Source organism: Hipposideros armiger, unplaced genomic scaffold (assembly GCF_001890085.2).
Source record: "Hipposideros armiger isolate ML-2016 unplaced genomic scaffold, ASM189008v1 scaffold_461, whole genome shotgun sequence".
Taxonomy (NCBI): domain Eukaryota; kingdom Metazoa; phylum Chordata; class Mammalia; order Chiroptera; family Hipposideridae; genus Hipposideros; species Hipposideros armiger.
In genome coordinates this window covers 443,924-457,935 of record NW_017731811.1, presented here as the reverse complement: position 1 = coordinate 457,935, position 14,012 = coordinate 443,924, and the positions used below count along the sequence as shown (strand labels likewise).

Here is a 14,012-nt window from a genome sequence, read left to right as displayed (position 1 = left end):
AGCGAGTTCTTAACCATCGCGCCACTCGGCCGGCCCTGTCTTTTCATTCTTGACGGTATCCTTCGATGCACGAAAGCTTTTAATTTTGATGAATTCCAATTTATTTTTTCTTTTGTTTCTTATGTTTTTGGTGTCACACTTAAGAAACCATTGCCAAAGTTCATGAAGATTTACCTCTGTGTTTTCTTCTAAGAGTTTTATAGTTTTAAATCTTATATTTAGGTATTTGATCCATTATGAGTTCATTTTTGTATATGGTGTGAGGTAAGGATCCAAATTCAGTTTTTTACATATGGATATTGTGGTAGATACTTTATCCAGTTTACAGATGAAAACACAGGGGCTGAGAGGTGGTAAAAAATTTGTTCAATGTCACCTGGCCACTGGGAGGTGAAACTGGAATATCAGATCCCGAGTTGGTCCTCTTTCCATCACACCCAAATGCCATCTCTGGTATCCCTTTATTATTATTATTTATTTTTTTAAACTTTATTGGGGAACACTGTGTTTTTTTCCAGGACCCTTCAGTTCCAAGTCAAGCCGCCGTCCTGCAGTCCCAGCCGTGGAGGGCACAGCTCAGCTCCAAGTCCAGTTGCCATCTTCAATCTAGCTGCGGGGGGCGCAGTCCACCATCCCATGTGGGAGTCGAACTGGCAACCTTGCTGTCAAGAGCACGCACTCCAACCAGCTGAGCCATCTGGCTGCCCACCGGCAGCTCAGCTGCAGCTCAGCTCAAGTCATTGTCTTCAATCTAGTTGCAGAGGGCGCAGCTCACTGGCCCATGTGGGAATCGAACCGGCAACCCTGCTGCTCAGAGCATGTGCTCCAAACAAACTGAGCCACCCGGCCGCCCCTCCCTTTATTATTTTAAGAGCAGGGATCCTGGAAAGCACAGACCTAGGAAATAAGTCACACATTCTATCCAGGCTCTGGGCAAGTTCATCTTCGACTCTGGGCTTCATCTTCCTCTTCTGTACAATACAGTGCTGATCTCTAAGGGTCTTTCCTGCTCTCACTGCTGGCGCCCTGAGAGCCTCCCACTCCATCGCCCTCATTTCTCCTCTCGGGGGGTGCACTGGGAGCCCTCCCAGCCAGAGCTGTGCCTCTGGAAGGAGCCCCCATCCTGGGCCTCGGCCAGCCTCTGGAAAACATTCTCACCATCCCTTGGAATACAGCTGCAGCCCTGAGCAGCCCGGTAGGAAAACTGTGGAACTGCAGAAAATGCAAGTGAAGCTAGCGGGAGAAAGGCTTTCTCAACCTGCTGACAGTTTTCTTCACAAGTATCACAATGAAGCTATTTGAGAGTCAGCTGGCAAAGCGCCTGGCTCTAAATACCCCTCTCACACCCCTTCTTAACCAGAAACAGGGCAGCACCTCCTGGATGCCCTGGACCAGGACCTAACCCACAGTGGAGACTCAATATGTAGTTGAATGAATGAACAGATGAATGATGACTCCATATACTTTGTTTCCCCTAATTGCCTTGACCAGGGCTTGGCAACCTTTTTTCTAAAAAGGCCAGGTGGTAAATAGTTTTGGCTTCACAGCCTCAGTCACAACTACTCAGTTCTTCCTCTATAGTACATAAACAGCCATACATGATGCATAAGTGAGTATGGCTGTGTTCCAAAATAAATGTCATTTACTTATGCACACTGAAATGTGAACTTCCTGTATAATTTTCATGTGACTGAACTGTTCTGCAAGCAAGGGGACAGGAATAACACACCAAAGAGATTGCTGAAGCTCTCCACGTTTCAGCTGAACTGTGGATCAATTATATTTTCTGTCTGCTCCTTTCAATTAGTTGTTCTTATTTATTGTTTCTGTTTGGTCCCTACCGTCATAGACCACACCAGGGAGGCAGGTAGTGTGATGGCAGTTTTTATTTATTTGTTTGCATTATATTTATCTTAATTTCTTAATCCCTAGAACTACAGCCCTCTTTGCCTAATCAGAAATAAGGCAGCCTGGATTCCTGCAAGGAGGGAAGGAGGGACCTCAGATTCTGCAAGACTCTAGCAGACCAAGGAAATAGTTACCTGATAAGGCTTAGTGGGGAAAACCACGCTGTAGTCTTTCTTGGCCTTTTAAGGTCTGGAATCTCTCCATTCATCCATTCATTATGAACACTTGGTTGTACTGACGGGCAGTCTCTTGTGTCTTTGACTTTACTACTGAATGAATGTATCCTCTTTCCAAACATCTTTAAAAAGCTACGGGGCTATAAGGCATTCATACTTTAGTATTAACTAGTTTTCATACAGCATTTAAATTGTTATTAAAGCATCTTCATCACATCTCCAATGTCGTTTATGCCCATGAAGGAGGTACTCTCACTATTGTCTCCATTTACTGTTGAGACTCAGGGCGGTGGAGCAACCTGCCCTAGATCTTGCAGAAGGAACCACGGACTCCTAGTCCAGTGCTCTCTGCACACACACTGCACAAGCTATCTGTCTTCTGGAGCTGGCGGGCCAGGAGGCGCTAAGCGAATGGCAGCTCAGGAGGGCTGAGCGTGAGGGCCCTGAGCTCCCGCGCTGGGGGATGAAGGCGAGCAGGGCACGCTGCTGTTCCCCTCCTTTTCATATGAAACATTGTCTGACTTTGACTCTAGGGTTACAGAACCCGGATTCTGGGGCATGGGGTGCATTTGGGGCAGCTACACTCACCCGTAACCCCAAGGGTCCAGAGAAAAGGACAGGGAGTAATTAAGGTCTAGGTTAAATCAACCAATAGAGCCGCCCCCCACCCCCATTGAAAGACAGGCTCCTCACCCCACCCCGATCACATAGACTACCCCCCGGCTTGATGGAGGTCCTCGGCCGCCTCTTCCACTGCCCCAGTCCTCGCTCCCGGCCCTCGCGTTTCCTCCTCCAGGCCCCCGGCTCCTGCGCCGGGGGAGGCCGGACTCTGCCCCCGCCGCGCCTTCCCCCTCCCGCCGGGGGCGGTGGCCCGTAGCGGGCGCGTTCATTGGCTGCCGCGTGAGCGAGGGCCGGGGCCGGCAGCGCTGATTGGCCAGCGGGGCTCGGCGGAGCCCGGGAGCCCCGCGAGTCGCTGGGTGAAGCAAGGCAGAGGCCGGGCGCATCCCGAGCGCAGGGCGCGGATCCCTCCAGTCGGGGCCCCCGCAGATCCGAGTCCGCGCCTCCGAGCCGGGGCCTGGAGGTGAGTGCGAGGTGCCGGGTCGCGTGGGGCGGGCCTTTCCGCGGGGAGCAGGCCTTCGGCCCTGCCCCCAGGGAGCAAACGCGGCGCATCTTCTCCCGGAAACGCGGCCCTCGTCCTTCGGAGTGGTGGGTCCCCTTCCCCGAAAAGAAAGGACCCCCCCCTCATTTCCCCCCCCTCCAAAGCAAACAGCTCCATTTTCCTTCAAAAATGGGCCTTTCCTCTTGACCCTAGGCTCTAGGGATAGAATTCCCCTCCCTAATTTACCCCCTGAAATGAAAGGTGCCCCCCAAAAGTGGGGTCCAGCCTCCCCAGGTATCTAGGTCCCCCTTATACCTTTAGAGATCCGCGTCCTTTCCCCCTCCCTAAAGACTGTGTGTGGATTTCTTCTCTCCACCCTCCCTTCGGAACGATGGGGGTCTTCTCATAGATAAGTGTGCTCCCTCCGTGGAAAATGGAGGCCCCCAGATATCCTGGGATATAAGCTTCTCCTTCAGGCAAGGAGCTTCCCAGGGCAGAGACTCCATGTCACCCCAATATGGACCTCCCTACTTCCCCCTCCTCAGAAACTAGACTCTGGTATTTGCCTTTAGAGGTGATTCCCTGACCCCCCTCCGAAGGCCCCCTCCCCACCCATAAGAAAGACATGGCTGCCTCAGACACCACCCCACTAAAGGTGTTTTGGAGGTTTCCCCCTTCCTCCAGTCAAGATGGAAAATGAGGGGCTTTTATCCTCAGAAACTGGGCAACGGTGTGGATACCCATTCAGACCAAGTCTCCCTGCTCACTCCATCCCTGCCTAACCCTTTCACACGAGCCCCATCCCATTAACACCCCACACCACCCCTCCCCGCCTCCCCTGTCCCATCCTTCCCCAACTGGACTCCCCCACCTCGCTGCGCTACCTAATTCCATCACCTTTTCTCACCCTGGCCAGAGGTTAGGACTAGAGCAAGAGGTTTAGTAAGAAATTGTAAGGCTGAAGCCCTGAAAGCTGAGGTCCTAAGCCTAGACACCCTTGGAGGGGCCTCCAAACTCTGACAGCAGCGGTGGCGTCTGAGGCAGCAGAACTAGCAGGGACAGCCCCCACCCCCCACCCCACTTCACACACAAAGGGCTGTGTTCAGAATATTCTCCCCTGAGGCAGTCCAACCCCTCTCCTGGAGAAGGGGTTGTCTGTGCAGAGAGAAGGGCCCCAATTTGCTCCCTGGGACTCCCCCATGCTCCCCCCAGCTCCTGTGGGCATTGCTCGATGGAATGCCCTAGGTGTTTAGCCAAGGAAGATGGATGCTGCAGGAACCATCCACTAGGCTGGAGATGGTGTTGGCTTTGTTGTTTCCATGAAGCTGGACTAAGAGACAGGATGTTGGTGACCTGGGGGAGGGGGGGTGTCTGAGAGCAGCCCTTCTCTGGCAGGCCCGGTGGTGGTGGGGAGCAGGGAACAGAAAGGCAAGGAGCTTCGCCTTGCTCTTCGGAACTGCGCCCTTGACCTGGAGTATGGAGTGTGTCCTTGATGCCCAAAGAAGTCAGCCCTGGGGAGAGAGAAACGGCCCATCCAGAGCCCTAAGACCTCAGAGGGCTTTTAGACCAAAGACCCTGCCTTTTCCTTTGGCAGTTAAGCAAACAGAGGCACAAAGCGGGAAGAGACTTACTTGCTCAAGGTCACCCAGCCAATGGGTTGCAAAGCTGGCCATGGCCTCTCCAGGGCTTGTGGCACACGGGGGTCCCAGACTACCTCCAGTCCTCTCATTCACAACCCAGACTGCTGGGCGCTGCTGTCCTCACTTGTCAGAGAGGTGCCGATGTCACATAGCTAGGAGGGGGCAGATCTGGAACTCAGTGCCTCTCCCCCAACAGGCCAGCTTGTAGAATCCATTCCTGGGAGTTTCCCCCCCAGGTGATCTTTTTATCGAGCTCACTGCCAAGTTTAGGCTTGCCAAAATCCAGATCAACCCAGGATAGCAAATAAGATTGTTTGCAGTGTGCTGGAGCCAAGACTGCTGCAGGAACCTCAGTTGCATAGCTGGGTTTTCTCCAGGAACTTTGTACAAGGTCCGAGGAAGTCACATCCCCTTCCTTCAGAGCCTCTTCCCTCTCGGTACCTGGACATTCCTTCTGGCCCCGAGCTCTCTGCAGTAATCTCCCATCCCTGCTTAGAGCGTGGCTTCTTTTCCAGACAAGAGCTTGGAGCTCTGGCCTGTCGCACGTACTTCAATTTAGAGCAGGAACGAAGTCCAAGGTGAATGTTGAGAGCATGAGGGGGAACCGTAGTGCATAGGGGTTGAGAGATTGGTCTCTGACCCCTTATCTGGGTCTGGAGCCCAAACCTGCTACTCACTGTGGGATCTCGGGGAAATTATTACCCTTTCTGCGGCTCGTGTCCTCATCAGGGTAAAGCGAGTTAATCCTCATAAAGAGCATAGCACACAGTAAATAGAAACCGTGGTTATGATTACTAGTGCAAAGTCATCTCTAAAACAGTAGGGAGGTTGTGCTTTTAGGTAAAATTTGTAACCTGCCCTATAGATCATCTGCCAGGGGCCATGGCAGTGAGCAGTCGCCCGGCACTTGGAGACAAGGGCGATGCCTTCTCAGATAGACGGTGCAGTATGTGGAATGGACCGCAGACCCTAAAGGCAGATGGGGTCAAAAGTCGACTCCTGGCTACCGCTGGCTGGGGGGACCTTAGACAAGTCATTCAGCTCTCTGAACCTCAGTTTCTTCATCTTTGAATGAGGTTGTTGTGGGGTAGGCATCAGACAAGAGAGAGGTCTAACGCAGGGTTTCTCATCCTCGGCACCGTTGACCTTTTGGGCTGGGTAGCCTCGTTTTGTGGACACTGCCCTGTGCACTGTAGGATGGTTACCATCACCCCTGCTGCAACCCCCTCTAGTTATGACACCTAAAACTGTCTCCAAACCTTGCCAGATGTCCCCAGGGGAGCCAAGTCATCCATGGCTGTGGTGATGCTGGAAGTTACCAGCGGCTGAAATTCAGGCCTTTGAGCTTCCTGAGAGTCTGGAGACCAGGAGGCAGGGATCTGAGGCCTCCTCGCCACTGGCCAAGCCTCCGTCCTGGCCATGAGGAATCGTTCCACCAGCCTCCCTGTGGCTCTTGGGGTCAGACTGACTGGAGCTGAACTGGGCATCCACCAGCGTGAGGGCCTCAGGCCACAGCCACTTTCCCTCTCGGTGTCCCATTTCCCCATCTTTACAAAGGGAGTAATAGTAAATGTTGTTTGAAAAAAGGAGGAGGTTCAACTCAGGCCCCACCGACCTAATACCAATGACCCATAAACAATGGCAGCTATATTTGCTGAGCATGCGGGGGGGTCCTAGGGCTGTTCTGAGGGTTTTGTTTTTTTTTGTATATTCGCTCATCTCATTGCTCACAACAACTGGAGGAAGAAAGACTGATTGCAGAGGTGGGAAACGGAGATGCAGAAGGCATGACTGCCTCGCCTGGGCTCCGTTTCCCCATCCATCAGTGGGAATAAAACTAGTGGCAGGTGGAGAAAGTCCCAATTGTTTCCTTCCAGCAGCAGCCACCCACCAACAGCTCAAATCATTTGCAGGAATCCATCAGGTTTGACCCTGTACAACCCCTCGAGGTCCTGCTGTGGGCTTGCGTTCGGGTCTGTTTCCTAGACGCTCCTGTGGCGTCAAGGAAAAAGTCCCATATTTGGAAAGCAGATGTGTTGCTGGGTGCCCTCGAGATTGTGACTCCTGGACCTCAGACTTCTGCTCTGTAAAATGGCGACATCACATTGGTGGCTTTTAGATTGGATAAGAGCAAGCACAGTCGAATGCTTTCTACCTGCCAGCCGCTGGGCTCTATTAGGATTATCTCATTGAATGCTGTCAGTAATCCAGGTGGGAAGGTCCTCTTTTGTGGATGAGGACACAGAATCCAAGAGTTTTAACTTCCTTGGCCAAGGTCACAGCGATAGGAAGAGCCAGGAGCTGGACTTGAACTGAGACCTGCCCAGCTCCAAAACCCAACTTGTCATAGTTTTCGCTGGGGACCTCCAAGTCCAGAGAATTGGACTCCCTCCGCCTTCCCTTCCATGCCTTTTTCACTCAGCCTATATGTACGTACTGATTCTGCTTTTAAATGATCATTTATTTCCCGAGTAGGCGGTGCAGTACATGGTAAAATAGTACAAGTAGGTTTACAGAGAAAAGTAAAAATTTCCTCCCTTATCCCCATCTCCTGGGCCCCTTCCACTTCCTAGAGGCAGCTCCGTATTTTTAAAATGGTCACCGTTTGGCACTTTTTCATCCTTCATATAGCACAGAGATATTGTCTTATCCCTTTTCATGGCTGCAGAGTATTCCACTGTGAATGGCATTTCATTTACCCGACCATTCCCCTGTTGATGGGTCTCTAGGCTGTTTCCAGTATTTTCCCATCACAAAGGAAGCATCATCAACTGACAACCATGTGCATACTCCACACATGTGCAGATATTTCCACAGGATACATTGCTAGAAGTGGAGCTGCTACATGGAAAGATATGTGCGTTTTGTTTTTTTCTAATGCTTTCTGTAAACCATGACGCTAACCATCATATAACCGCCAACCAGGTCAAGAGCTGAGCCAGAAATAACAGACGCCCCCAGCCCCGTGCCCTTTTTTAAAAAATAATTTTTTATTTTCAATTACAGTTGACATACAATAATATATGAATTTCGGGTGTACAGCATAGTGGTTAGACATGTAACTTACATGGTGATCCCCCGGTTAAGTCCAGCACCCGTCTGACACCAGACAGAGTTATGACAGTGTGACTGTGTTCCCTGTGTTCTCATCCGCATGTCACCCCGTCCGTCTCTCACAGAGCAATCCTTGCTCGCTCTCTTTATAGTTACAGGTGTACTGCCTGAGGACGCGCCCTTCATGACAGGTTCGTCTCGCTCGGCCTGCCTCCCCGTATACTTTTGTGTCTCGCTTCTTTCGCAGACTTTAATGTCTGTGCAATTTTCCCCGGTACTTGGTCCGTTCATTTTCCTTGTTGCATAGTAAAGAGTTCGTGGCGTGACTAGGTTATGGTTTCCTTATTGACCCCATTGCTGGTAGACATTTGGGTGGTTGGCAGTTTGTGGAGTTGATCTCAGTCTGCTCACGCTGCCGTAACAAAATACTGGGCATCGGGTGGCTTCATTAACAGCAGTGTATTTTTCATCATGCTGGAAGCTGGAAGTCTAGAACAGAGCGCCAGCACAGCCGAGCTCTGGTGAGGGCTCCCTGCCTAAGGGCATGCCTTTTCTACATTCTTTCTAATGTTTTCAGAGGAAGTTTCTGTTGGGGAGCATATCTGTCACACCTTGCTTGTCTCTTGTGATTGGTTCTTACCGGGCTTCTGGGGTTTTATTCCACGGGGGTGGCAGGGCCTAGGCTCCACATTGGAGTCAGTAAAATGCCTTCGATAACGTTGGTAAGGAGGGCGCAGCTGAACCCGTGATGTTTGGCTCGTGGTAGATTTTTAAAACTCACCCGTTCTGGAACCATTCAGGGCGTTTCCAATACTGCGAATTCACCCCTGTGTGGATAGGGGGGTGAAGAGGAACCCCCCCCCATAGGGGCCTGAAACGCACAGCTCTTGTCATATTGTTTTTTCCCTTCCTGTGGGAATGGAGAACATTAATGGATCCGTGTGCCCTTGTTGATCACCACGGTGTGCCAAAGGTCACTGCATTTGCCCAGGTGACCTCTCGGCACGTTTATCTCGAGGGAATGAGGATACAGGGCAAACCTCTTGCCCTTTGTATGTTGGGGTGTTGCCCCCTCCCGCAGAATATGCGGTTAAGGAGAGATTTGCTTGGTTAAGAGCTTTGAGAGATCCAGTGCTATGTTATAGGAGATGGTAGATTATAACTGAACCTCACCAGGACTGGTAATCTTTAATCCAGGGAAGGTTATAAAATGGGGTGTGTTCCCCTTACAGGTGTTGGGACTGCTGAAAACGCCCCTGCCAAGGCTCATCTGGGGCTGCAGGAACCGCCCTCTGCATCCTGCACCCCAACTTGAATGGGAAGGCCAGCTGTAGGCTCAGGGATGTTTGTACACGGGGTTGCCACACTTGCTTTCAGGGGCAGACCCTGCAAGCAATGCCGATGACGGGAGGGCCGCTCGGGGTCTGCTTTTAACAGGGATCAAAGGGGCACTGGATTCTGTCCTGAGCACTTTAACCTGTATTGTTGTTTAACCTTCAAGGTAGGTCCTGTTCTCAGCAACATTTTGCAAATGAGGCAACTGAGGCACAGAGGTTAAATAACTGGCTCAAGATTCTATGCAGCTGAAATTTCCATCTTATGCGATTAAAAGAGTCAAGTCTGGCCCAGAGAGTCAATCCCTTAGGGTGTGGCCCAGGTGCCTTGTCATTCAAAGAGGGTTGCCCACCTTTCTTAGGGGAACTTGCCCGGGGCCTTCTCTCGTGGGTTTACCACTCTGTTGTAATTCTCTGTCGCCAGCACTAGACTGTAAATCCCATGAGGACAGAGACTTTACGTGTACTTTCTGTGTCCCCACCATCGTCCCAGGATCTGGCATAAAGTGAACGTGTGGCCACTGTTTGTTGAATGAATGCATGAATACATTCCTTGGATTAACTTTTCTGGAGACGTTCCTGAGGTTTGGTGTCTAATTAGTTCCCAAATTTGTTTAGACGGATTTCTTTGTTTCATTTTGCCCATTTTTGTTTTGTTTTGTTTTCCGAGTGACCTTTTTTATTTTGAGATCACTGCAGATTCATGCCCAGTTGTAACAAATAATACAGAGAGATGCCATGTGCCCTTCACCCAGTTTGCCCCAGTGGCAACATCTTGCTAAGGACAGTACAATATCAGGACCTGGAAACTGGCACGCTATCCACCGATGATGCTTTATTTTCCTAAGCAACCATATCTGTTACTATCCATTCATAGTTATGTGGTTTTTTTCCTTAATATACATTAAAATAAAAAGATTACCATTAAGGTAAATGTTTACTGAAGTGCCGTCTAGTATCTGCTCCTGGGAAATGAAACTTGAGGCCCTAGGACCTGGGTGGCTCAGTGGATGCGTCTACCTGTGTGTGTTGGGCAAGCCACGTGACTCTGAGCCTCAGTTGCCTCATCTGGAGAATGGGTGGGAGAATAGCACCTGTCTCACAGAATTGAATGTGAGGTTTTGGTTGTCAAGGCTCGTCGTAGACCTTCCAGAAATGGAGCCCTGTTCCTTGCCAAGCGTCTCCGCAGAGGCATCAGGCATATATCGCTTGTCTTCTCTGAGCCTCGCTTTTCCTCTATGTCACATGGGAGAGTTGGACAAGCTCTCCGAGGTTTTGATCCAGCTCTGGAAGTTTTTAATTTGGACATTCCCAGTGGACACTGCCACTTAGCTAAAGGAGGGGCTTGCGTACTGGTGGTATGGTCGGAATCTGGCTTTGGGCTGTGTCAGGGCAGGACCCGACAGGCAGAGAAGAAAGCAGAAAGAAAAGGAAACTCCAGAAGGCTGCCACGCCCTGCCGGACACCTGAGTTCTATCGTAGGGCATCGCAAGTTCCAGTGTGGGGAGCACTGCCCTGTGCTCCCTTCCCCACCCACACGCTGCCCTTCCCTGACCTCCTCCCTAAGACCCAGCAGGCCATGTTCTGGGGGGGCCGCTGTGCCAGGGGACACTGGACCCATCGCTGTCTGACCAGCACCCGTGTCTCCATGAGTCAGCTTATTGTTCCAAGCCTGTGAGACGAAGAGTCCCAGCTTTGCCAGGGGACGTCCTTTGTAAAGAAGAGAGGCGTGTTAATGCCACACGGTTTTAAGGTAAAGTTGCTGAGTCTACACCATCATCTCCCCACTTGAGCGGGCATGGTGGGAGGAAGGCGAACTCCTCAGAGATTTCTATTCAGAGACCGGAATGAGAGGCAGATGGTTCATACCGGCTGCGATAAGTGGCCGGTGCCTTGCTGTAGCTTTCATTTTCTGCAGGAGCCAGATGATTGCAAAGATCGCAGTTCTCCCCCTCCATAGAATCACCCTGCAGCACCGTGCTCGTGATGCCGCAGAAAAACTTAAGCCGCCAGACCGACACGTACTTGCCACAAGAGTGGGGATGGGGTTTTCCCATAACCTTTGCTGAACCTCAGTTTCCCCATCTGCAAAATGGCGCCACCATGGCATCCCGGGATGTTTAAGAGCATTCCTGATATCCGGAAATCAGCACAGAGGGAGTGTAGATAAAGTCTGACCCGCCCAAGGGCCCTTCACTTTTCTTTGCCTTGGTTTTCTCCTCTGTGAAGTGGGAAGAAGTCTTTCCTGTGCTGGAGTGATCTAAGTCACAAATAACACTCGTGGCGAGTAGAGCGACACGGAGCAGTTATCTGTCCAACTAGCTGGACAGAGCAGCTTGCCCCTGAGTCACCAGCCCCGTTGCCGTGGGCAGGGCAGTGGGCCCCGGGGAGTGGTCAGTCAGTGCACAGACTCTCAGAACCTGGGCCGGGAGGAATGTCCAAGCTGATCCGGCGTAACCAAGCCCCTTCCCGGACGCTTGAGGCTCCTCTGCTGCGTCCTAGAGAAGAAGACGACCAGCCTCTGGCGGGGAAGCCACTCCCCACGCAGGGAGCTTTCTTAGTTATTGAGCCAAAATCAGCCCGCTCAGGTCATTTCTCTCTCATATTTGCCTGTGCCTCAGTTTCCCCTTTGTAAAATTAGAATACCAGCCGCTGCATCGTTTCACATATGTCAGCAATAGAAATAGACACAGCTCTGTGCCCACAGAGCGCGGGTTCTTCTGGGGGGTGTGGGGAAGACAGACGACTTTTTAAGGAAAGCAAAATGGTGACACACGTTAAGCAGAGAAGGGGAAGGGGACTGTCTACTTAAAATCGGAAGGCAAAGTAGACAGAGAGGGAGACACATGGAAGAGATTTTGGGGGCAGTGGAAAGGGCAACAGCAGAGCTTTTGAGGTCAGCGCACCTGGCATCTTTGAGAAGCAGTAAAGGGCGAGTGTAGCTGTAGAAGGACGGGGGTGGGCAGCAGGAGAGGCGACAAGGACAGAGAGGGAGAGGGTGGCAGGGTCGTCCAGAGCTTCCTGGAGGCCACTGCGATGGCTTTGGCTTTTTCCCGGTGTGGGGGCCACTGGAGGGTTTCAGCAGAGCGAGGACTGATGTGATCTAATCTGACTTCTGCAGTGGTCCACTCTGGCTCCTGTGCTGATTACATACAGACTGCAAGAAAAAGTGTGTGGGGGGCGGGGGGGTGGCCAGGAGGCCATCGTAAGAGCCCTGGGGGCTTGGATATGAGTCGCAATGGGAGAGGTGGGGGATAGTGGCAGATTCAGGGTCTGTTTCTAAGATGGCGCCAACGGTCAACTGATGGATTAGATGGGATGCACGCGAGAAAGTACCTGGGGGCGTGGAATGGCTTAGAGCCTTGTGCAGACGCCAGAATTCACGGGGAGTCGCCCAACACAGCTCTGTTCTGACCGTGTTGTTTTTTAGGAGGACCTTCTACTAACAGCAAATGATACTGCTCTTCAGACAGAATAGGGAGGTAAAACTTTTCACTTGAATTCATTTCTGTGAAAAAGCGATATAATTTCAAGGGGAAAGTCGGTAGCTACAGAGAAAGCAGGCGGCCTGTAGATGCTGACTGTGGAGAGAAGCACACACCTCTGGTGTTGCCAGCGGTCGCAGGAAGAGGAGAGAGTGTCTGAGGCTAACAGTGGCTTTTCCAAACCAGGGTATGCGTTCTTCCTCTAAAAATGGAACTCCTCTTAAAATGGGGCGACATGGATCACCGGTTTGTTGTTAGAAAGATGGGATTGACCTGTGGTTTCGAGGCTTGGAACGCCCCAGATCCAAGTTCGGCAAACTTTTTCTTTAAAGGGCCAGATGGTAAACATCGTCGGCATTGCGGTCACAGCCTCTCGACTCTTCCCTTGTAGCACTTAAAAGCAGCCTCAGCAATCATAAGCGAACGAGTGTAGCTGTGTTATAATATAATACATCTTCATGTACAAAATCAGGCCGCTGGCCAGCGTTTGCAGAACCCCGGAACTAGAATTTGAATTCCCAGAGCAGCATAGCTTCAAAATGCCTGCTTCCCTGGCCGTGCAGAAAAGCCAGACTTCCTAACTCTAAGCTTCCCCTCTCCTCCACTGGCTCAGGATGAGCCGAGAAGTTTCGCCTTGTGTCGACTGCAGATGTACTCAGCTCCCTGTGTTGACCTACTTTCAATGTTCAAGTGTTTCTCTTGAGGATTGGAATTCACTTTGACCTGGCACCATGCCAGGACACTACTGTCCTTTTGACAGTCCATTTGGGAGCTCCTCTTCGCACACCTTCAGAAACCCAATCCAACACGGATCAGTTTTTTAGGTGCCTCTGGGCTCTCTGTGAATGCCATGTCAAGTTACTTAATAGTTGTTCTCCTATAATTAGGTATCTAGACATATTCAGCTGCCTTCCACTGAGGTTGCACTCACTCCTGTTATAGTTACTCTCTGTAACCATAGAGCCACAAGGAATCAAGAGATAGGACCCTTGAACAACCCAGGCGTTAGGGACGCCAACCCCCTTGTGGTTCAAAATCCACATATCATTTCTGACTCCCCCAAGACTTAACCACTAATAGCCTTCTGTTGACCGGAAGTCTGACCGATAACATAAACAGTCGATTAGCACATATTTTGTATGTTATATGTATTGTATACTGTATTCTTCCAATAAAGTAAGCTAAAGAAAAGAAAATATGACTAAGAAACTCATAAGGAAGAGAAAATAAATGTACATTATTGAAAAAAAATCTCCGTATACGTGGACCTGCATAGTTCAAACCCGTGCTGTTCAAGAGCCAACTGTATATTGTTC

General features: G+C 50.8%; 2 protein-coding genes across 2 annotated transcripts in view; both read left to right on the top strand.

The window, feature by feature from the left end:
* Positions 1-997, top strand: part of METTL22 (methyltransferase 22, Kin17 lysine) — a 20,864-nt gene extending 19,867 nt beyond the window's left edge. Inside the window, exon 6 of the mRNA XM_019666127.1 lies at positions 985-997. Within this exon, the coding sequence (XP_019521672.1) occupies positions 985-997 (13 nt within the window). The remainder of the gene's footprint in view (positions 1-984) is intronic.
* A 2,034-nt stretch (positions 998-3,031) lies between these two features.
* ABAT (4-aminobutyrate aminotransferase) overlaps positions 3,032-14,012 on the top strand; it is a 69,933-nt gene continuing 58,952 nt past the window's right edge. Inside the window, exon 1 of the mRNA XM_019666129.1 lies at positions 3,032-3,165. The gene's annotated coding sequence lies outside the window, so the exon portion shown is untranslated. The remainder of the gene's footprint in view (positions 3,166-14,012) is intronic.